Source organism: Hyperolius riggenbachi, chromosome 8 (assembly GCF_040937935.1).
Source record: "Hyperolius riggenbachi isolate aHypRig1 chromosome 8, aHypRig1.pri, whole genome shotgun sequence".
Lineage (NCBI taxonomy): Eukaryota > Metazoa > Chordata > Amphibia > Anura > Hyperoliidae > Hyperolius > Hyperolius riggenbachi.
Genome location: NC_090653.1, coordinates 179349309 through 179373866, shown reverse-complemented (window position 1 = coordinate 179373866; position 24558 = coordinate 179349309). Strand labels below are relative to the sequence as shown.

Here is a 24558-nt window from a genome sequence, read left to right as displayed (position 1 = left end):
CAAAAAATCCATTTATTTGCCAGACAATAATGTTTGGTTTCCAAATAGTTTGCCCTTCCTCCACCATCAAGATTTGTGATCTCAAAGGCCCTAAGAGATCCCACTCTGGTTCTGGTTCCCGGCGGATCGCTGGTAACCAGTCTTATCACCCGAACGATAGTCTGTACACACGTCGGATTTGACGCGGAAACGTCCGAACGACGGAACGTTCAAACGACGGGTCGTTCGCTAAAATCCGGCGCGTGTATGGGCCTTAAATCTACTATAGCTAATTGGATTAGGTTAGCTATTATAGAAGCTTTCAGAGTTATGGAAAGTGAGGCTCCTGCCTCATTTAAAGATCACTTTTCTAGAGCTAGGGCAGCTTCTTGGGCTAATAATGCAGGGGCTTCGCCTGAGCAAATATGTAAAGCAGCAACGTGGTCAAGCTTTTCTACGTTTATCTGTCATTACCGAATTGATGCAATGTCTGCACACGACCAGGCGGTTGGTAGAAACGTTCTCCAAGCAGTGGTCCCACCCTGAGGTTGTATTACTTGTTAATCGTCTCACCTTTGCCCTGAAGGATTGTGGGGAAAAAGCAAAGTTAGTACCTGCTAACGATGTTTTCAACAATCCTTCAGGGCAACGATCCCACCCGGGTGTTAATTGTCTGTGTCTGATAGTTGCACGGTTATGGGTTAGTGGAATGTTCACCTGTCGGGTACTTGGCTAAACGCACTGAGGGTGGACTAACCATGTGACTTTTTTTTATAGGGGAAGTGCTGTCTGTTCCTGTTCCTGGGAGGAGCTACGTCTCACCTTTGCCCTGAAGAATTGTTGAAAACATCGTTAGCAGGTACTAACTCTGCTTTTCTTGTGTACTCTCTATGGTTCAGCGGCCATCTTGGCTTGTTTGGCACATGGGCCTGGAAGTGCTGTAGGAGTTGGATCCATCCCAGTTTGTGGATTTCTGGAAAGAGATGGAAGACATAAGCCCACACAGCATCGAGGACCTGATTGTCCAAGTGCAGGGGCAACCTGCCCTCTGGGACAAAGGACACCCAGAACACCATAACATCCAGAAGTGCAGAAGTTTGTGAGCGGATATCTGCAAAACTTATGTGAAGGGATTCGATCAACTGAATTGGAAGCGGAAAAGTGTTCAAGGTATGTTTACAATGGATGTTGGGAGGGTGTGATGTGTTGCAGCTGTGTGATTTCTTGGTGTGGGGGGTGGTTTCATAGTAAATATGTAGCACGCAGGCCTTGTATCAACCACGTGTCTGGACCGCAGGCGCACAACTGCTTGCCTGCAGCTCACACGCATGCTCTGTGTACCCGTGTCCCACCCATTACCCGTGTCCCAACCACGTGTGTTTGGGCCGCAGGCGCACGACTCCTTGCCTGCGGCTCACACACATGCTCTGTGTACCCACAACCGACATTACGTCCAGTCAAACAATTTACAAACGTAAAATTATTTTTTTTTAAAAAATGTACTTTTTTGCGGACTGATGCAGTTGATATCTACATCGGGCGGGTGACGCTGCGGTTCTGACCGGACGTAAACTCTACGTCCCATTCACCGCGAGTCCCTGCCACTCGGCGCTTTCTACCCGCCGCAATGTGCTGCCCTTTCGCCTCTGACGGCACTGTGAGCCGGGCAGGAGCCGTTTTCATTGGTTTCTGGCCCTGTCATTACTGTAAGCCAATCCCATTGGCTTACATTGAGTGACCGGGTCAGGAGCCAATGAAAGCGGCGCACAGCGCTCTGCCGTCATAGAGACTGCAGAGAGAGCAGCCTGCCGCAGGGACAAAGCGGCGTGACCAACGGATTATTGCGGCGATTCGTCAGAATGCGGCGTTTTAGTGTACCAGCAGACTATGGTCCTTAAAGAGAATCTGTACTCTAACATTTTTACAGCAAAAAGCATACCATTCTATTCATTATGTTCTCCTGGGCCCCTCTGTGCTGTTTCTGCCACTCTCTGCTGCAAACCTGGCTTGTAATTAACAGTTTTAGGCAGTGTTTACAAACAAACTAACCAGCTTCTGATAGGCTCACATAAGCAGAGTGTGTGAGTCATAAAGAGCCTGGAGGGGGTGTGTATAGCTTCTACCAATCACAAGCAGCCCTGCACATTCCACACATTCCAGCTTTAACCTGACTGTGCCGACAGAAGGGAACAGATTAGATCATATAATAGAGATAACACAGCCACTGTGCAATTAGGAAAAGCTGCAGTAACACAGACCACATTAGAACAGGCAAAGGAACTTATAGGATAGAAGAACTAAGGCTGAAAAGTTTGTTACAGAGTCTCTTTAAGGGGGCAGAGGCTGCTGGTACTGAAGTGGTTAACAAAATAAACAATGAACAAAATAAACAAAATGTTATGCTTGTCCTTCAGGTGTCATAAAATAGCCACACTGTCCCTGTTTCGAAGGGCGACTACTCTTGGCCTTTGCGCGTGCCTCCGCATCAGCCAAAGTGGGAGTACCTCTGGAACATTGGGAATGTCCACTTCCTCCTGGCGCACAAAATTGTGGAGGATGCATGCGGCTTTGACAACGTGGACAGCGTTGTCCGGCTTCAGTAGCAGCGGTGTGTGGAACATCCTCCACTTGTTCACCAGGATTTCAAAGGTACACTCCACCATTCGGCGAACGTGGCTGAGCCGTGCATTAAAAATTGTAAGTTTCCGGTCGAGGCCCCTGTCAGGGTATGGCCGCATAACGTGGGTAGACAGGGCAAAAGCCTCATCTCCCACAAAGACAAAGGGGTAGGCGGGTGTCCTTCTCCCAGGCCAAGGTTTGTCAGCGGGTAGGTGCAGTTGGTTTTGCTCCAGCCGGTGGTACAGTGTGGCCCCACATCTACGTATATAAATTTGTAGTCCGCATCAGCCACTGCCATTAGAAAAATACTAAAGTATTTTTTTTATAGTTCAAGTAATGGCTGCTACTCTTCAACGGTTTCTGGATCCTGATGTGCTTTCCGTCGATCGCACCTACACAATTCGGGAACCGACTCTCTGTCCAGAAGTGGTCTGAGCTCTCCTCCCATTTTCTGGTTTGTGGAACAGGCATATACAGGTATGTGGCCCTCAGTCTTCTCCAGATAATTTTGGTGGTCCTCACTATGATGCCTGCCACCGTACTCTTCCCAATTCTGAAGGTTAAGTGTAGAGATGCGTAGGATTGCTCAGTTGCCATGAACCTAGGAGAGAAATAATAGTTATTATTTTTTGTTTTTTGCAGTTGAAAAATACAAGACCCGATGGCGCAGTGTACGCCACGCCTATGTCAAGGAACTGAGAATTCAGCACAAAGAACAAAGGATTGGAAGTGGATCCTCCAAAAGAACACCCTATTGTTACGCACGTCAGCTGGCGTTCTTGAGAACTTCTGTGGAGGCTAGAGAGTAAGTTTAACTACTTTTACCACTGGTAAAAACACTGTATATGATAACAACACGCGGTATATTATGGTAACATTTTCCTTTGTATTATCTACAGGACTGAAGATAATTTTCAGGAGGATGAGGACCTCGACATGGATCGGGAGGTCGTTGGTATTTGGGACAGTGACGAAGATAATTTTGATGACATTGATGATGACCCTGTGCTGGACATGGACTGTTTGACCGCCACCACCTGCCAGTAGGCAGGTTTCCGTGGACTCCAGGTGGTCTGAAACTGAGGACTTCACCCTCCTTCCTCAGGACCCTGGCCCTGATCCTACCCCAACTGACACTGTCCAGGACACCACAGGCACCGACACTGTCCACTAGTGCTGGCCAGCCTCGTAGAGTCCAAACCTCAGAGGCAGAAACCCCTCCAGCTCCAAGGAGACTGAGAGCTGCTCCTGTACCCACAAGAAGGGAGACTGAAGCAGAGATGTCGGGTGCAGTGTCAGGCCTACTTGGCATTCTCAGAAGCCACGAATCCATCATTACCAGGCAGATGCAGGATGGAGACAAAAGCAACCTGATAGAGGGCTATCGGCTCCATATCGAGTCGCTTCAAAAAGAGCTAGACGTGCTGCACAGGCACTACCAGGATGAAGTAAAACTGCTGCATGATGAAGATCGTGCACAGTTTGACCAAATCCAAATGCAGCACCACAACCAAGTATCGCAAATGCAGCAGCAGATACATCAAATGCAAAGCCATAGTGCAGAACTCTTACAACATCAAGGGCACCCAGCCTACCACACCCTCCTGTCCCTTCTTCCCGTGGTGAACAAAGTCCCAAGTGGCAGTATGCTGTTGTCACTACAGCCTTCTAAAGGCTGTCAAATCACACATGAAACCACCTACAACCTGGCAATCCCCTTCCCAAACCTACCAAGGGTATATAGGTAGTGCATTTGAGGACCGAAGGTACACCCAGTTAAGAACAGGTTCTAGCAGTTCAACCGTTAGTATCCCGGACACTCCTGACCAACCATCTACACCAAACCTTTTTCTTGGATCAAGGTCCTACCTAAAATTGTAATGTACAATTGAAAAAGAAAGTTGTGCTTCTCAAGCCCTCCCCTTAGACGTGGCCTTCAGAACCTGTCCCCTAGGAACCGCAACATGTCATGGCCCAACCCGGCTACCAGCCTGGTTCCTTTGGCCTTGACATGGCATGTTCTATTTCCTGTGGGTCAGGTTTATAAGGCGACGCCCAAGGGACTCTGTGCCCAGTTTATGTTCTGTTTTTTTTTTTATGATTTTTTTTTTCTATCTTCATGTTGGAAGACTGTTGTGTTCACTTCCATGTTGGTAGCTTTGTTATTTATTTTTCAATTGTTGATAGGTTTTGTAATAAAACTTTTTATTGTGGTTTAAAAAAAAAATGTTGGAGTTGTTGTTACTGACCTTAGAGTGATCATTAGCTGTTCCTCTGGTGTGACAGCCTTCCGAGAACGGGTATCCTTCTTCCTGAGGTCATTCCTCACCATCTCCAGGAGGGTATCAAACCTGTGACGAGGTATAAAGGATTAGAACTGGAAAGCATTTGCTGTGGGGCAAGGTGTTGTGAGGAGAGTGGGGTTGGGGTGGGTAGGTATGGATACTTACAGTGATATGGACATCCGGCAGGAGCTGTAACATTTTTCTGGGTGTCTCAGGTCCTGGTACAGTGTCTTGAACCATCCCTTCCTATGCCTTTGAAGGAGTAGAGGGTGCACCCACCATCTCCTGCGAATAGCAGGCCTACGTCCCACATACCGTCTTTCCCCGAAAATAAGACACTGTCTTATATTCTTTTTTCCTTCAAAACTTGTCCTAGGTCTTATTTTCGGGGAGGTCTTAAATATTTTTCCCTCTTGTGCTCCCCGATTCCCCCACCTCCACTTTATCTTCTGCCGACCCCCTCCTCCAGAAAGTCGCACTGCCCACCGACATACCTCTACTGCAGATCAGCGTGGTAAACTGCTGATTCCTGCACTGCCGCTTGTGGCCCCATTCTGCGCTGCCTGCCGACATAATTTTCAAACATCAGATCAGCGGTAAAGTGTGGTGACGAAAGCTAGTTACACTGTAACAGGCACTTCCGTGTACTGGAAGTAAACAGAGATGTCACTTCCTGTACACGGAAGTGCTGTTACAGTGTAACTAGCTTTCGTCACCACACTTTACTGCTGATCTGCGGTTTGAAAATAATGCTGGCAGGCAGGGCAGAACGGGGGCCACAAGCGGCGGTGGGGGAATCAGCAGTATACCATGCTGATCTGCAGTAGAGGTACCGGTAGGTCGTCGGGCAGTGTGACTTTCTGGAGGAGCCGGCAGGAGGTACAGTGGGAGCGGGGTAAGGGGGGGGGGGGGGGTTGGTCAGACGGACGGGACGTCCTCAGCCACTAGGGCTTATTTTAAGAAGCAGGTCTTATAGTTCGAGCAAGCTCGAAATATGTACTAGGTCTTACTTTAGGAGGATGTCCTACTTTCGGGGAAACACGATAGTAGTACGTAAATATAAAAAAGAAGCTATTCCAAGCCAGAAGCTGTAGAAATGCACTGGATCCATTGTCCAAACAGCAAGCTCTCTCCTCAACAATGACCACAATGTATTTACTGATCATTTGGAACTCTGGAGCATATATAGCATATCTTTAATGCTAATTTTAGAACTTCCCCTTTAAAACCGGAAACTAACACAAAACTTATGCAACACGGATACAAACGGAACTAAAACGGACCAGAAACGTATTTACACTGGTCCGCAACGGAGCCGTTCGAACAGACAACGGATCCGTTGGAACTGACAGTTTCGGCACAAAACGCTAATGTGAACCGGGACTAAGTCTTTTAGCAAGATCTGGGATTATCCTACAGTGATTACTTATACTGTATATTTCTAATTTTACAAAGTTTTTTTTTTTTAAAGTGGAACTGAAGCCCCTTGTCACCTGCTATTTTTGCGCTAGCTATGGAACCACTCGCAGAATGGACTCGGTGTCAACCAGATATCTCGGGCCACGTTATCTCCCTTCACGTAGCAAAGCTGAGCCTATTTGCGGATGACGTCCTCCTTACGCTTACTATCCCCACAATCTCGACTCCCAACCTCCTGAAGACATTCCGCTCCTTTGGCATGATATCAGGTTTACAACTAAATATTGAAAAATCGGAAATCATGTTCTGTAACTATTCTAAGGACATGGGTAGAATTATGGCCTCTGTCTTTAGCTTCCAGTATCAGCCTCACTATATCCAGTATTTGGGTGTTAAACTGTGTAATGATATTTCTCAAGCTTACAGGTGGAACTATAGACCTCTGGTGCAGGAACTTCTGACCCTCCTGTCTCAGTGGGATTTCCCGCATCTCTTGGCTTGGTAGAGTCACAGCCATATAAATGTCGTGGCTACCCAAACTCGCATATTTTTTCAGGGTTTTGCCTATCCAGGTACAGACATCAGACTTCAAAACTGCAGACGGCCTTATTTAAATTTATCTGGAGAAACAAACTCCCCCTAATCCCAAGAAAAACTATGTATTGGCCCAGGAAAGAGGGGGGCCTTTCGGTCCCCCACTTTTAGCGTTATAATTCCTCTCAACTGGCTTCTTTACCTTTAAATTATGTAGGCCCCCATACTCCTATCTGGGTATACCTGGAGAATGCTCTCCTCTCCCCTATTTCGTGAAGAAGTGCCTTATTGGCCCAAATGCCTTTGCCTGTAGCTGTAGCTAGGGAGTCTCCCTCCAAAGCTCACACGTTAAACCTTTGGCGCAGAGTTCGTTTTAAGTTAGGCTTGCAATCCCATCCATCACCACTGACAGAATTCCTCCGAAACCCAGGTCAAGATCCTCTGGCATTTCGATGGTGGCAATTTCAAGGATTAGTTTCTCTCGGGGGGGGTTTTGTTGAGGGGTAAATTCTGTGCTTTTGATCAATTCACTGCTGAGAGAAATGTGCCACCTTCAGAACTTTTTAGAGCTTCTCAAATTTATCGTTACTTTAGCTCCACAGTAAAACCTGAACAGGAGTTTGTGCAGTCTTCCTTTGAAAACATTTGCCTTAATGACCCATTGCTTAAGGGCATTTTGTCCTTCCTTTACTGTACCTTAATCACCCCCCCCCCCCCTCCAATTACAAATTTCCATATATGCTAGACTGGGAACAAGATTTAGGCACTTTAATGACAACTGAGCAATGATCACAATACCTTGACTCTCTCTAGAGGAAGCCCCAATCTGGAATCTTCCCTCAATCTCCTACACAAATCATACTTATACTCTGACCGTCTTCATAAAAATCGACCCAACCCTCTCTAAACTATGCTTTAGAGGCTGTCCTGCTGCTTGTACGACTTACCACACCTGGTGGACCTGCCCGGTGGTGTTGGTATTTTGGTCCAAGTTGACCAGAAAGATCTCTTTCTCCCCTCGTCTAGTTAAGGATCTTAAGGTTTTCCTGCTAGGCCTCAAGCCCCCAAAACTCAAAAATCCGCAACACAGGCTTCTGCAGTTCATACTGGTAGCTGCTAAAACTTATATAGCCTCTCAGTGGTTAAAACCCTCCCTTTCTGTAGCGGTTCTGGAGCAAAGAATAGACCATATAATGGTATGTGAGCGTCTAAATACCTTAATCAGAGATACCATGGATCAGTTCTCTAATATTTGGGAAGCTTGGGTGGAATTAAGGGGAAACCTTAGTTTTGAAACAGTTCTGGAGGCCTAACTTCTTTGGCTGTGGCCTGCTTGGACAGGAGGGTCACACTTGACTTCAAGGGGAAAACCCAGTATTACTTTAATCGATTGTGTCCTTCATACCTCCCACTTGATGGAATTACTGCTTCAACCTTTTTGCTACGCATATGTACCCCATCTGCCTTTGATTGAGTATCCTTAGTTATTTTCATTTGTTATTTTGTTCTATACTATATGCGGTTTATGTATGTGCTGCCTACTTGATGTACAAGAATGTAATTGAAGTGTACTTTGTAATTTTTTTTTGCTAACCCGCCCTGCCTATGTTGGGCCGAGGTGGACTTTGAGCTGTCTTGTACCATTTTATTCCACCTTAATAAAAAAATCTTTTGAAACTAAAGCAGAACTGAAGAAAAATTTTTTTTTGCTTACCTGGGGCTTCTGCCAGCCCCCTGCATCCGCCTTGTGCTTGCAACATTCGCAAATGATCCTCTGGTTCACGGCTACGTTCACCGCCAACTTACAATTCGACAGCCACTGCACCTGCGCGACCCTGGCTGCGCGTATCCTCGCTCCTGCTCAAGTCGCCGGGAGCTTCCTGAGCAGTATGAGAAAACCTCTACTGCGCCTGCACAGGGCGCTCACGGCAACAGGAGAGAGTACGAGGATGTGCTTGGCCATGGCCACGCTGGCCCTGTGGATGGCGTCTGTAAAAGTGAGCCGCGGAGGGTCGTATGGTAACGGCGTGGTCACAGGGCGGCTGCAGGGGGTCGCAGGTAAGTGAAACTTTTTTATTTATTTATTTTTTTAATACTTCAGGTTGTAATTTAAGTTGTACCATATATCATCTAATATGTCGCTTTCGTATACAAGTTGCCCCAATTTTGGACCCTCTTAAGCTGGAATTGTTTAATGACTCAAATGTAAGTCTATCCAGCAAAGCTAATGACTGCACTTGGGGACCAGGAGGGGCTTATGGCTGCACTGCATAACGTATTGCAGATATTAACCCCTTATAGTTTCCAGGCCCAGCCAAAAACTCCTCTCCAAACCCCATGTGTAGCCATTAACTCGAACTCTATCAGAATTTGTACCGCGGCCAGTGTGTGTCAGTCAACCCCCCCTTATAATTGTGGCCAGTATTAGTGTTATGCGCCCCCCATCAGTGTGGCCAATATTAGGTTTACGCTAAAATGAAGTACTTACTTTGTTGTTGTTTTTTTTTGTCTTAGTGCGCCCGTGCCAGTATGGAAACTCTTACGCTTGCCCGTTACATATGTGAACTCACTTTGCAAGAGTATGACTTTATGCAGGAGCGCGCTTCCAAAATGGCAGCTGGTTGTTTGTTTCTTGCATTGAAAATGAAGAACTTGGGTGGATGGGTAAGTAATACATCTGGCAACACAGTCCGAATGGCGGCGCAAGGGTATACACCTTTTCACACTAGGTCCACATCTGTTTCTCTCATTCTGTAGTGGTTCTGCGTGTCTACTTCTGTGGTCTGAGTAATTGTTCCCAACTCCGGCCTCCTTCATATGGAGTGATCGAGCGTTGCAATGCTCTATCACTCTTTTCCTCCTCCCCTCCCGCCATCTTCTCAGGACTAAGCGCTGAACATAGCCACGCTCTATCACTCCCTTGATTCCAGGGCTGTGGAGACGGTTATAGAGAGACTGAAGCAAATAAAATTTGCTATTGCTACCTTGTAATTCGCTTCAGTACTCTCACTAAATGTAAAGCGCTGCATCCCTGCCGCAAACGAACGCTTTAGACCCCCCCCAAATCCCCGAGGGGGCAATCCGTCCGGCGCTTCCTGGAAGAGACCGAGCTTTCAGCTGCAGCTCTGCCTCTCCTGATGTCAATCGCGGCAAATCGCCGCCTCTCCCTGCCCCTCTCACTCTTCCTTTTTTTTTTTTTCTTTTTTTTTTTTCTTCTTGATTAGCTCAGAGCCTAGCCAAAGTTTATGAAGGCCCAACCCTCTCACTCTTCCTTCACAGAGAGGGGCGGGGAGAGGCAGAGATCCGAGCGGCAATTGACGGCAGGAGAGGCAGAGTTACAGCAGAAAGCTCTGCCTCACAGGGCACCAGAATTCATGACCAAGTTGGTCGTGGATGTTTGCCCCGGGATTTGGGGGGGGGGGTCTAAAGCACTTGTTTTGCGGCGGGGATGCAGCGCTTTACATCTAGTGAAACTTCTGAAGCTAACTAACTGGTAAAAATAGCAATTTTTGTTCGCTTCAGAGTCTCTTTAAAGCGAACAATTTTTGAGTACATGGAGTTGGTAAAATGTGCACAGACTCCTAATAAATTTAAATTGTAATTAAAAGAGAAAAGAAGATACAATATTCTATTTCTCAGATAAGTTATCATAAATAACTTATGTATACTGTAATAGCAGTGCTTGGTCAGCAAAAATGTAAATATACCAATCAAAAAATAGTTACTTGTGCTGTCGTAATAAAGCAGTCACAAAGTCAGATACACATAGTACATTACCTGGAATAACAGCATACTTTTTATCCCCATAACCAAAAAGTGAGCGGAGGCAAATACATATTTCACTGGGAAAATGCAAACTGAAGCCCTTCTTACACTGTTAATGGTACGGTTCTCAAGCTTCATACAGTTGGTCACTGAGTGACTGGGATTAATATTCAGAAAAGTGGGTGGAGCCTACAAAAGTCAATAAAAATTCACCTATTGATTTTCAAGGGGAATATTTAATTGCTGCCATTTTTGCACGGTTAATGGCACAAGTCTCAAACCTGTTACAGTTTGTCATTAGGTGAATGTGGTTCAAATTCAGGAAAGGGGGTGGGGCCTGTGAACAGACAATTAGATTTGTTTCATTTCAATGCAAATTATTGATACCAAAGACTGCAAAGCTTACAAACTTGGTCATTGAGTAATTGTGTGTTAGTGTTAGAAAAAGTGGGCGCAGCCAACACAAGCTAAATACGTACCCGGGCAATGCCGGGCCTTCAGCTAGTCTTTTATATATAATAAATAACATCTCTGCTATAAGAATAAAAGCCTGATGTGTAGTTGTCGCTAGTAGGGATGGTTAATGAGATGCAAATCTGTGTTGATGCAGGTTTATTCAAATTTTGTATGCAAATTTATGCACTCCATTTGCTCATGAAATCAATTAATTTGATATGTTTAATTGGGTTTGGGGACTACGAATTAACCACTTAAAGTGAACCTAAAGTCAAGAAGAAAAAATGAGTTTAACTCACCTGGGGCTTCCCTCAGCCCCCTGTAGCTGATCGGTGCCCACGCTGACTCCATCCGATGTCCCTGGACCGGCCGGCGGCGACTTTCGGTTTCGCCGTCACCGGCCGACAGGCTGGGAACGAGAGTGATTCTCCGCGTTCCCAGCCAGAATATCGCCCCCTATGCTGCTATTGCGGCATAGGGAGGCCGCAATAGCAGCATAGGGGGCGCTATTCTGGCTGGGAACGCGGAGAATCACTCTTGTTCCCAGCCTGTCGGCCGGTGACGGCGAAACCGGAAGTCGCCGCCGGCCGGTCCAGGGACATCGGATGGAGTCAGCGTGGGCACCGATCAGCTTCAGGGGGCTGAGGGAAGCCCCAGGTGAGTTAAACTCATTTTTTCTTCTTGACTTTAGGGTCACTTTAATGACAAGCTGACTTATAAAAACATCCTGCTAGAGCCTCTTAATGGCTCCAGGACGTTTTTTATAAGTCAGACAGTGCATTCCTGTGCGCACGCATGTAAAAATAGTGAAAAAAATACCCACCAAAGAAAAAATACACCTTTATTTCCAAATACTATATTGTCACCATACTTTGTACTAGGGACATAATTAAAATTCTATAATAACCAGAACAAATAGGCAGAGAAAATGTGTGGGTTTTATGCACAGTAGCAGTGTTTATATAGGGGATGAAATTGGAGAAATAGTGTATTTTTTCATTTTTTCCTTGGCTTTCACTTTAAAATGCATAGAAAATAATAAAGTAATTACTGAAAACACATCAACCTCCAAAAGCCCAATTGGTAGTGAAAAAGATATAGACCATTTAATTGTGATTAGCAGTGATTAAGCTATTGGAAAATGAAAGGGATGAGCACTGAAAGGTGAAAATCGCTCTTGTCCGTTAGGGTAAAAACGCATTTGGGGTGAAGTGGTTAAGGAACACAGTAGTACTCCCCACAGAGCTGTTGTAAGTCCACTGAGAAAGTTGTGCACATTGAACGCATTGGTGTTGCCTATCACTTTTTTTTTTTTTTTTTTTTTCCCCCTCCTGCAGAGTACTTGTACATCAATCTTTGATGTACCCACAGTTAGGTTGCCTAGAGCCTGATGGATGTTATTTATTTCAATCTGTACCGTCTATAAGGCCGGAAACTTGAGACTGTGGCGCAAATCTCAGTCCCCAGAAGACAAACCTGCCTTAATCCTCCACTTGAAGAGCTACCAAAAGGTAATCACAGGAAAAAAAAATCATCCTTTCTATTACAAGAGATTGCAAATGCAGTTAACAAACCAGCCCAACTGTTCCGCACAGTGGAAAAACTCTGCAACCCGGCATGTCAAAAACTTAATATCGAGTCTTCAAAGGACCTCTGTGACCAATTTGCCCATTTCTTTACAGACAAAGTCTTGGCTATAAGGTCCGCCATCCAACTTACAGCATCTGAGCCTAATATAGCGCCGAAGACCATTAGCAGAGACAATGTAACACCTTGGTCAAACTTCAAAGAAATTGATGAAGAAGTCGCATCAAGCATCCTCCTTCACGTCCGCCTAACTACCTGTGACCTGGATCCTGGCCCAACACAGTTCATGTTGAACTGCCCCGACCTGTTCGTACCGGTATTCCTAAAAAATGTTAACTGTTCCTTACAATCAGGGATATTTCCTGCTTTACTGAAGGAAGCAATCATCAGGCCTCTCCTCAAAAAACCCTCCCTGGACCCAGATGCAATGACCAGCTACACACCTGTCTCTAACCTCCCCTTTCTGGGTGTAACGATCGGTGTAACACAGAGAGGGTCTGATTATTGGTGATCTGCAGTATCGCCAAAAATGCAGATATATATACCTGATTATTGATGATCTGCAGTATCACTGATAATCAGATATATTACTAACCTCTGGACACCTGAGTAATATGAGTGTTTGGTGCAACAGTAATACTTTGAGGACAATATCTGGAGGACAGGTACAAAGGCAGTAAGGAATACTACACTAGAGAACGAGTACCTTTTAGCAGCCTGAGAATCTCCCGCAGGGAGGAGTCAGGCTGGGAGAAGGAAGGACCAGAGCGTGAGCGACACCAATAGGAGGATGTCACGGACTGATATGTGAACTATCTCTTAACTGGGGAGATAGTTCTCAAGGTCGGGCAAGCCAGGTCGGCAACACACGGACATACAAAGTACAAAGACAGGAGGCTGGTTCGGTAATCCTAAGATATAGCGAAGTACCGAATCAGTGAACAGAAGAGTGGTCAGGAAAGCAGTAAGTCATAACAGATAATAAACAATGCCTAGTCTTGGGTGTGAGGTCCGTGATCATCAACACCCTGGAACTAGTCTGAAGTATAACAGAAGGGTAACACAGATTCTGACAAAAAGGTCTGAGTGCTTCCACGTAGTGATCGCAACGGCAGACAACCAGTGAATGACCAGCACCCGGTGTATATATAGCACAGCGCTCTCCAGCGCCTCCCCTAAGTGCTGGACCAATGGGAACTGGTTGAATCGTCAGCTGACCGGCTTGGTCAGCTGACTCCCTTCTGGCTGTCATAAAAGTTCTGCCTCTCAGCGCGCGCGCGCGTCCTTCTGAACCTGCGTGGACTATCAGTCCCAGCCACACCAGACGTGTTGTGTACCACCCACCGCGCTGGACGCGGAACCAGCCGCACCGCTATTAGGGCATGTGGCGGTTTCTCCGCTTTTAGCCATACTGGCAGATGTAGGCCCACGCGTGCAAACCGCCGCGTTAGATGCCGAATCAGCCGCCTTGTTCTGAGCACACGCGGTGGCTTTTCCGCGTTTTCTCACACTGGGCAAGCTAATTGAAAAAGCGGTTTACCTCCAGCTAGAAGCCAAAATCCTACAAAACAACAGTTATGACCCATTCCAGTCTGGCTTCAGGAAACACCACAGCACTGAAACTGCCCTCATCCAAATATGCAACCACCTGCTCATGGCAAGAGACAGAGGAGAGTGCTCGATCCTCATACTGCTAGACCTTTCTGCAGCCTTTGATACAGTTGACCATGACATCTTGATAAACAGTCTACAGGAATACTGCGGCATTGATGGCATAGTTCTTCAGTGGTTCCAATCTTTCTTGAGTGGCAGAACCCACAAAGTGTCTATGGGGCCCTTCCTGTCCACCCCTGTATCACTTAAGTATGGGGTGCCCCAGGGCTCAATCCTCTCTTCCCTGCTTTTCATGATTTACATGTTACCGCTGGGAAAACTAATCCAAAAACATGGCCTGTCATACCACTGCTTTGCAGACGACACCCAACTATATCTTACTTTCAAGCCTGGTGTGACAGACCCAACTCTAACTATAAACGCCTGCTTACGTGAACTACAGAAATAGATGAATGACAACTGGCTGAAACTAAATGCAGACAAAACTGAAGTCCTTGTGATTGGAGGGCAGAGCATGATAAAACAACTTAACTTGCAGTCTTCACCACTGGGAATAGGAGGCACGGATCTACGCAGCTCTAATCATGTGTGTAGCCTGGGAGTTCTAATTGATGGGGATTTAAACTTCAGAACTCAAATCTCTGCTTTGGTGAATGCATCCTATTTTCACCTGAAGAACATTGCAAAAATCAAGCACCTCATACCCCCAGAAGATCTGCCAATCTTAGTCCACGCCTTCATCACATCCCGACTGGACTACTGCAATGCTCTCTACACTGGCCTTCCAAAAAAGGTCTTGTACCGCCTACAGCTGATACAGAATACTGCTGCCAGACTGCTAACCAACCAACCCCGTCACTGCCACATAACGCCAGTCCTGCACTCCCTTCACTGGCTACCTATAGAATGGAGGGTCCTATTCAAGATCAACCTACTGACATTTAAATCTCTGAATAATCTAGGCCCTGGATACATGAAAGATATGTTGCAGCTGCGTAGCAGTCCCGCATTCTCAGATCAACAGGTTCTAATAATCTAGTTATACCCAGAGTCCACTTGGAAACTTTTGGTCCCAGAGCCTTCTGTCATGCTGCCCCTACGTTTTGGAACTCCTTACCTCAACAGATCAGGACAGCTCCATCCCTGGACGTGTTTAAAGAGAATCTGTATTGTTAAAATCGCACAAAAGTAAACATACCAGAGCGTTAGGGGACATCTCCTATTACCCTCTGTCACAATTTCGCCGCTCCCCGCCGCATTAAAAGTGGTTAAAAACAGTTTTTAAAAGTTTGTTTATAAACAAACAAAATGGCCACCAAAACAGGAAGTAGGTTGATGTACAGTATGTCCACACATAGAAAATACATCCATACACAAGCAGGCTGTATATACCCTTCCTTTTGAATCTCAAGAGATCATTTGTGTGTTTCTTTCCCCCTGCAGTTCTCATGCACTGAAGTTTCAGGCTGCTCTTTTCTTCCTGCAAACAGCTTTGCCCTTGTCTGAATTTCCTCAGTATGTGAAAGCCCAGCCAGCTCAGAGGACGATTTATCCAGCTTGTAAAAGAGAAGAGAGAAGCTGCCCTAATCTAAATAATACACAGGCAGTGTGCATAGAGGGGCCTGGAAGGGGAGTTCATAGCAGAACCACAACACTGAAGAACTTGGCAGCCTTCCAGACACAGGCCGACAAGTCTGACAGGGGAAAGATACATTGATTTATTACAGAGACTGTGATAGCAGAAAGTGCTGCAGTAAGCCAGAACACATTAGAATAGCTTTTGGAACTTGTAGGATGATAAAAAACAGGATGGAATTTTTTGTTACAGTCTCTTTAAATCCAGACTGAAAACCCACCTGTTCAGTTTGGCATTTGCAGAAATATAACTTTTGTTGTGTGAATACTTCAACCTACTAATTACTGAATCTGAGAGAGCCTAAGCGCTTTGAGTCCTATGGGAGAAAAGCGCTATAGAAATTTTATTGTATTATTGTATTACAAGTACTCTTACAAGGATTAGTTTTGATTTCTATTTTACAGGTACTCTACAGCAATATCCAAAGTTTTGTTAAAATTAATCTCTGGTATACATTCAAAAAACACAGGTACACCAATGCTTAAGTAAGCATGTCCCAACACATTGTCTGTTTAATAAGATTCACTGGAACCCTGCATCAGCTGGGTTCTGGTGCACAGATCTGCCTCCTTGCAGAAAATGGCCCAGGCCTTTTCTATATCGGATATCGATTGATTTACTTTTTAATCAAATCCCCTTAGGTTTTAGCATGGCCTCCATCTTAGGCAATGCGGTGCAGTGTGCATCGTGTGCAGTGTACACTGTACACACACATGGAACAAACAATCGAGCGTATGTACAGTTGGCCACAGTGTGTAAACGAGATGTTGTTAGAAAACCTGATTCTAACTAATTCTTATTCTAGAGTAGCAAGTCTGCAGCAGGATGTGTCCTTTAGCAATCAGGAGACTGACTGCTGTAAGGAGAATGGGAATAGGCGTGCAGGTACGGCCAGGTAGGTGTTGGTGGTATAGGACTCTTATCAGGAGGACAGATGGGGTAATTTGTTGAAGATACCATGCATGACGTACAGTATGTTGTCTCCTAGGTGCTCGGGTTTGGCATGTGGCGGTACGCATAGACAGATTGATGGGTGGGGCTAGGGAGGACCCAGCTGTCTTCGTGCATATTGGTTCCAATGACCACGTTGGTGGAAGATGGAAGGTCCTAAACGATTTCAGGGAATTAGGAGACAAACTTAAGGCAAGGACCTCCGAGGTGGTGTTTTCAGAAATACTGCCAGTACCATGCGCTTCACCAGAAAGGCAGCAGGAACTTAGGGAGTTAAATAAGTGGCTGAGAAGTTTGTGCAGCAAGGAAGGGTTTGAGTTCTTGGAGAACTGGGTGGACCTTTCAGTCGGCTACAGGCTCTACTGTAGGGACGGCCTGCACCTAAACTGGGAGGGTGCTGCTGTGCTGCGGGAGAAGATGGTTAGAAGGTTGGAGGAGTTTTTAATCTAACTGCACCAAGGCTACTAGAGAAGCCCTGCAGTGAGTTGTTAAAACAGCAGAAGCCATTATCGGCACTGAACTACCATCACTGGAACTTTTGTATAATACTCGCAGCGTGAGAAGGGCCAAAAACCTTATTAAGGACAACACTCACCCTGGAAATGCCTTGTTTGAGCTCCTTCCATCAGGTAAACGTTTTAGATCAATACACACACACACACATACACACACACACACACACAGCTTTTTCCCATCTGCTTTAAACTTGATGAACTCTGAATCCTCTCTGAAAAAATTAACGCTGTGTATAAATTGTTAAAATATCTGTAATACCCGGCATACTTGTACAATTTCTTCTCTTCCTACCCTTGTTACTATCACTAGGTTTCCTATATGCACCGTAGGGTTGTCATGAAAAGTAATTTCGTTGTGTTACACAATGACAATGCGCTTGAATTGAATCCGTTTCTGTTACCCCTACAATATCAGTCATTATCTCATCAGCAACTCCAGTTCGCCAATCTTATTTGAAAGGCTTCTAGCATTGGTTAGCATGCATTTTATATTATTACCACCACACGTTACTTTTTGTGTAGCACATACTGAAGCAATACAAGGTTTAATCGCCTCCGTATGGTTTGTACCCTCCTTACTCTTTGAGCTCCCCATACCCCCCTCTCCAGTCTCTATATTCCCAGGATCCTATTGACTATCTGCTCTGTTTAACCCCCATGTAGACTGTTCCCACCCCCCTCCCCCCAGGTGGTTTCTCCGGTGGTGACGGCGGCGACATGGTATTTAAGCTATGAGGGCGCCCTTTGACCCTCACGCTGCACGCAGTAGGCTTTGCGCTGGCGCTCCCTTCCTGTCATAATCGTGCGCCTGGCTGATGCGTCCCAGGCGCACATTGATTATTACATGAGGGAAGCGGCAGCGCAGAGCCGGCAAAGCGTACTGTGTGCAGCGTGAGGGTCAAAGGGCGCCCTCATAGCTTGAATACCATGTCGCCGCCACCACCATCGGAGAAATTACTTGGAACGGAGGGGAACGCAGCCAAAAGGGAGGTGCAGTAAAAGCCCACACACCTCCCCATACACACAGCGCCCCCCCAACTAGGCCTTATTTTCGGAGTAGGTCTTATATTTCAAGCATGCTTGAAATATAAGGGAGGCCTTATTTTCGGGGTAGGTTTTATTTTAGGGGAAAGACGGTAGTAGTAGTAGTATTACTAGTAGTAGTAGTAGTATTACTAGTAGTAGTAGTAGTACTAGTAGTATTACTAGTAGTAGTAGTAGTATTACTAGTAGTAGTCCGACATATTCCACCGCGCTTTACTGAATATGTACAGTGCTGCCCATAATTATTCATACCCCTGGCAAATTTTGACTTAGTTATTTATTCAACAAGCAAGTGATTATTTTTTTTATTTTAATTTTTTATCGGGAAATGACATGGGTGTCTCCCATAAGACTATGTACAAAAGGCATTATTGTGTGTATTGTATTATTCATACCCTTCACAAACTGTCAGTCTGTGGGAAAATCCAAAGTTCTGTACCATTCCAAATAGTCCAAGCTGTTCTAAAGCATCCTAATTACCCTGATTAATTGGGAACAGCTGGTTTCATCCAACAGGTTAAAAACAACAGCTCTCTGCAGTTGGTTTGTGGACAGTCATGGCTAAGACAAAGGAGCTCAGTGAGGACCTGCGGCTGCGCATTGTGGCTGCTCACAAGTCAGGAAAGGGCTTCAAGGCCATTTCTAAATGTTTTCACGTTCCAGTGGCTACAGTGCAAAGTATTATTAAAAAAAATACAAGATGTTCCTCTCTGGAAAATCTCAGAAGTCTTGGTCGAAAGCCAAAAGTGACACCTGTGCTGGTCAGGAGGATAGTGAGAGAGGTGAAAAAGAATCCAAGCATCACCACCAAGGCCATCCTGGTGAATCTGGGCTCCCCTAGTGGTTATGTCTCAGGACAGACTATCCAATGGACACAGCACACTGCTGGGTTCCACGGATACAGACTAAGGAGGACGCCACTTCTCCAGATAAGGCACACAAAAGCTTGCTTTGCCTTTGCAAATGCTCATCTGAACAAAGAAGACTTCTCGTCTTCTGTGTTATGGCCAGATGAAACAAAAAATTAAATTGTTTGGTCACAATGCTGTTTCCTTCATTTGTTATAAAAAAGGAGAAGCCTTCAACCCAAAGAACACCATCCCCACTGTCAACCATGGTGGTCAGAACCTAATGCTTTGGGTGTGGTTTTTCAGCCAATGGACCAGGGAAGTTAATCGCAGTAAACGACACCATGAAAAAAGAGCCATAGATGAGGATTCTCAACAACATCCGTCAGTCTGCAGAGAAACTTGGTCTTGGCCACCAGTGGACATTTCAACATGACAATGAACCAAAACACACAGCAAAAATGGTTAGCAGACAACAACATTAACATTTTGGAGTGGCCCAGCCAGAGTCCTGACTTGAATCCAATTGAGAATCTGTGGAGGGAGCTAAAGAGCAGGGTGGTGGCAAGAAGACCCTCCAACCTGAAAGATTTAGAGTTCATTGCTGAAGATTAATAGGCAATTTTCTACTGATTATTAAGAAAGCTATGAATAATTTTGGACTGGACACTTTTTCCTCAAATGTAAAAAGCTGAGATGTTGTTTTCCCCACAATAATGCCGTTTGTACATTGTCTTATTATCTCTTGGGAGACACATGTCATTTTCAGTCAAAAGATTACTTGCTGGTTGAATAAAAGTAACTTTAAATCAAATTTTGCCAGGGGTGTGAATAATTATGGGCAGCACTGTATCGTCTTGTTACTAACTGTCCCCGGAGGAGCTCACAATCTCTAATCCCTATCATAGTCATATGTCTATGTATGTATTGCAGTCTAGGACCAATTTTAGGTGGAAGCCAATTAATTCTTATTTGTATACAGGATCTTCTCAAAAAATTAGCATATTGTGAAAAAGTTCATTATTTTCTGTAATGTACTGATAAACATTAGACTTTCATATATTTTAGATTCAAATACACACAACTGAAGTAGTTCAAGCCTTTTATTGTTTTAATATTGATAATTTTGGCATACAGCTCATGAAAACCCACATTTCCTATCTCAAAAAATTAGCATATTTCATCCGACCAATAAAAGAAAGGTGTTTTTAAAACAAAAAAAGTCGACCTTCAAATAATTATGTTCAGTTATGCTTTCAATACTTGGTCGGGAATCCTTTTGCAGAAATGACTGCTTCAATGCGGCGTGGCATGGAGGCAATCAGCCTGTGGCACTGCTTAGGTGTTATGGAGGCCCAGGATGCTTCGATAGCGGCCTTAAGCTCAACCAAAATGTTAGGTCTTGCGTCTCTCAACTTTCTCTTCACAATATCCCACAGATTATCTATGGTGTTTAGGTCAGGAGAGTTGGCAGGCCAATTGAGCACAGTAATACCATGGTCAGTAAACCATTTACCAGTGGTTTTGGCACTGTGAGCAGGTGCCAGGTCGTGCTGAAAAATGAAATCTTCATCTCCATAAAGCTTTTCAGCAGATGGAAGCATGAGGTGCTCCAAAATCTTCTGATAGCTAGCTGCATTGACCCTGCCCTTGATAAAACACAGTGGACCAACACCAGCAGCTGACATGGCACCCCAGACCATCACTGACTGTGGGTACTTGACACTGGACTTCAGGCATTTTGGTATTACCCTCTCCCAGAGTACCCAGTCTTCCTCCAGACTCTGGCACCTTGATTTCCGAATGACATGTAAAAGTTGCTTTCATTCACTTTGGACCACTGAGCAACAGTCCAGTGCTGCTTCTCTGTAGCCCAGGTCAGGCGCTTCTGCCGCTGTTTCTGGGTCAAAAGTGGGTTCATGCTTCCATCTGCTGAAAAGCTTTATGGAGATGAAGATTTCATTTTTCAGCACGACCTGGTGCCTGCTCACAGTGCCAAAACCACTGGTAAATGGTTTACTGACCATGGTATTACTGTGCTCAATTGGCCTGCCAACTCTCCTGCTCTGAACCCCATAGAGAATCTGTGGGATATTGTGAAGAGAAAGTTGAGAGATGCAAGACCTAACATTTTGGATGAGCTTAAGGCCGCTATCGAAGCATCCTGGGCCTCCATAACACCTGAGCAGTGCCACAGGCTGATTGCCTCCATGCCACGCCGCATTGAAGCAGTCATTTCTGCAAAAGGATTCCCGACCAAGTATTGAGTGCATAACTGAACATAATTATTTGAAGGTAGATTTTTTTGTTTGTTTTAAAAACACTTCTTTTATTGGTCAGATGAAATATGCTAATTTTTTGAGATAGGAAATGTGGGTTTTCATGAGCTGTATGCCAAAATCATCAATATTAAAACAATAAAAGGCTTGAACTACTTCAGTTGTGTGTATTTGAATCTAAAATATATGAAAGTCTGTTTATCAGTACATTACAGAAAATAATGAACTTTTTCACAATATGCTAATTTTTTGAGAAGATCCTGTATTTTTGGGGTGTGTGGGGAAACTGGAGTGTCTAGAGGAAACCCACACACACGGGGAGAACATACAAACTCCTTGCAGATGTTGACCTGGCTGGGATTCGAACTAGTGACCCAGCGCTGCAAGGCAAGAGTGCTATCCGCTAAGCCACCGTGCTGCCCGTCACATTAGCGAAAGCTTTTAAAATTATTGACTTCTAGGAAGGTGCATGCAATGTGCACCAACCCTTAGATTTGGAACTCTTCTAAACAATAGTGAATTTTCCAGTTCGGTCTTGCGTTGGGAAATTTGAAATGGAACAGTAACTACAGACATTATTCTACCCTCCCTGTATACCTATTAGGTTAAGATGATCAAGTGAATACTAATTATTGATAGAAACTTAGTTAAAATGTGCATGCTGATTTAAAAGTGACTTTACCTGTACAGGTAGTCCCCGGTTAACGAACGAGATAGGGACTGTAGGTTCGTTCTTAACCTGAATCTGTTAAGTCGGAACATTGTGCCATCTCTGTCCCCTGTCCCTCCTCTGTGCCTCCAGTGTCCCCCTCTGTGTCACCTCTGCACCTGCTTATACAAGTTTAACCCATTCAGGTTCCGTGGTTTTCACGTGAGAAATGTTCACCTCCCATTCATTAGCCTATAACTTTATCACTACTTATCACAATAAACTGATCTATATCTTGTTTTTTCCGCCACCAATTAGGCTTTCTTTGGGGGGTACATTTTGCTAAAAGCCACTTTACTGTAAACGCATTTTAACAGGAAGAATAAGAAAAAAATGGAAAAATTCATTATTTCTCAGTTTTCAGCCATTATAGTTTTGAAATAATACATGCCTCCATAATTAAAACTCACATATTGTATTTGCCCATATGTCCCGGTTATTACACCGTTAAAATTGTGTCCCTATCACAATGTATGGCGACAATATTTTATTTGGAAATAAAGGTGCATTTTTTCCATTTTGCATCTATCACTATTAACAAGTTTAAAATAAAAAAAAATATAGAAATATTTAATCTTTACATTGATATTTAAAAAGTTTAGACCCTTAGGTAAATATTTACATTTTTTTTTTATTGTAATGTTGTTTTTTTTTTATAGTTTTAACATTTTATTTGGGGAGGGTGGGAGGTAAACAATAGATTTATAATGTAAATGTGTGTTCATTTTAATTTATATTTATTTTAAGTTGTAGTATTACTTTTTGGCCATAAGATGGCGGCCATGAGTTTGTTTACATGACGTCGCTCTAAGCGTAACACGCTTAGAGTGTCACTTCGGGGAGGGAACGGCCAGAAAAGGCGCAGCTTCCGAGAGAAGCTGTCGCTTTTTCAGCGGGGGAGAGGAATCAGTGATCGGGCACCATAGCCCGATACATTGATTCCCTGGCTACCGAATCCGTGGCCGGGAGCGCGCGTGCACGCGCGCAATCGGCCGCGGTAGCGCGCATGGTTCCTGGACGTAGTTTCTACGTCCAGGAACCAAAATGGGTTAAAAGCCATTTTTTTCTTTGAATTTTCGGAAATAGATTTTCTCAAACTACAAGCCCAGTTTAAAAAAAAAAAAAAAAGTTTGACTTGTTCCCATGGAAACACAGAATACATGCCGTTCGTATCAGCGGGGCGTTCGTAAGTCGAACTACCTGTGGTCCCATTTCAGCCACCAATTTTTTAAGCTGAAATTTTGTTGCAGTTTTTATCAATTTGACCATCTCTACGATGAGAAGGGACTTTCAACCATGACTGGTTTTTTTTTTTTTTTTTTTGTTTTTGTTTTTTGTGTTTGTTTCACTTTGCACACTTTTCCACTAGTTTACTGTTCGTATGTTTAATATGAATTTTCCCTGCTTTGTACTTCAGACGGCTACTCTGCAACACTACAGTGGATACCAGACCATGGACTTACTGCCTCTTGTCAAGAGGTTAAACTTCCTGCTTAAGCATCAACCAAATGAAAATTTAAAGGCTGTAAGGAATAAATACTCTCATAGGTGAGTTATTTTGTTGAATAATACGCCATGTTTTCCTGGGCAACATAATGATGTGGGAATCTTTTCTCTGAACATTTGGCTTTGTGTGCATTACTTAGATGATGATGCTTATGGAGAGTGCAAGGACATGCCCACAGTTCAGTCTTAAAATTGTGTTGCGGTTTGCATGCAGAATGAACTTAGACCTATTCAAACTGTCAGCAGCTGCACTTGATTTGTTGCAATATGAATGCAGATTGGAATTAATGCCAAACATGAATTAATCAAGAAAAATCTGCAATTCTTTGATCAGCTGAACTTGAGACCTATACAGTTGTGCTCATAGGTGTACATACTCTTGTCTTGTTTTGTAAAATGTGTGCTATTCTTTAAAGTGAACCTGTAGGGGAAAAAAGTGCCCCTAAGGGGTACTTATCTTGGTATGGGGAAGCCTGTGGAGCCTAAAGAGGCTTACCTTGTCCTCAGCAGATGGAATCCAGTGCTGGGCCCACCGAAAGTCTGCTAATCACCACTGCGTACAGCCACACTAGTGGCTTTCTGCTCCGGCGGCAATAGCCAAGCCCAATAAGGTCCACTCTACTGCGCAGGCGCAAGCCACCTGCACAGTATATAACAGATCCTGTCGGGCTTGGCTATTTCCACCAGAGCCTGAGCGGAAAGCTGCTAGTGTCTGCTGGCACACCAGTGTAAATAGTGTTGGGAGTTATTGTGTGCCTGCTTTGAATTGGGCTGGCTGAGGACAACTCATAAGGATCCAGAGGCTTCCCCTT

The 24558-nt window shown here is 44.6% G+C and overlaps 1 protein-coding gene across 2 annotated transcripts in view; it reads left to right on the top strand.

Moving 5' to 3' along the window:
* CCNB3 (cyclin B3) overlaps positions 1-24558 on the top strand; it is a 267192-nt gene that overhangs the window by 169490 nt on the left and 73144 nt on the right. For both annotated transcript variants that reach the window (XM_068249684.1, XM_068249683.1), the window contains exons 10-11: positions 9351-9500; positions 23658-23788. In XM_068249684.1, the coding sequence (XP_068105785.1) occupies positions 9351-9500; positions 23658-23788 (281 nt within the window). The remainder of the gene's footprint in view (positions 1-9350; positions 9501-23657; positions 23789-24558) is intronic.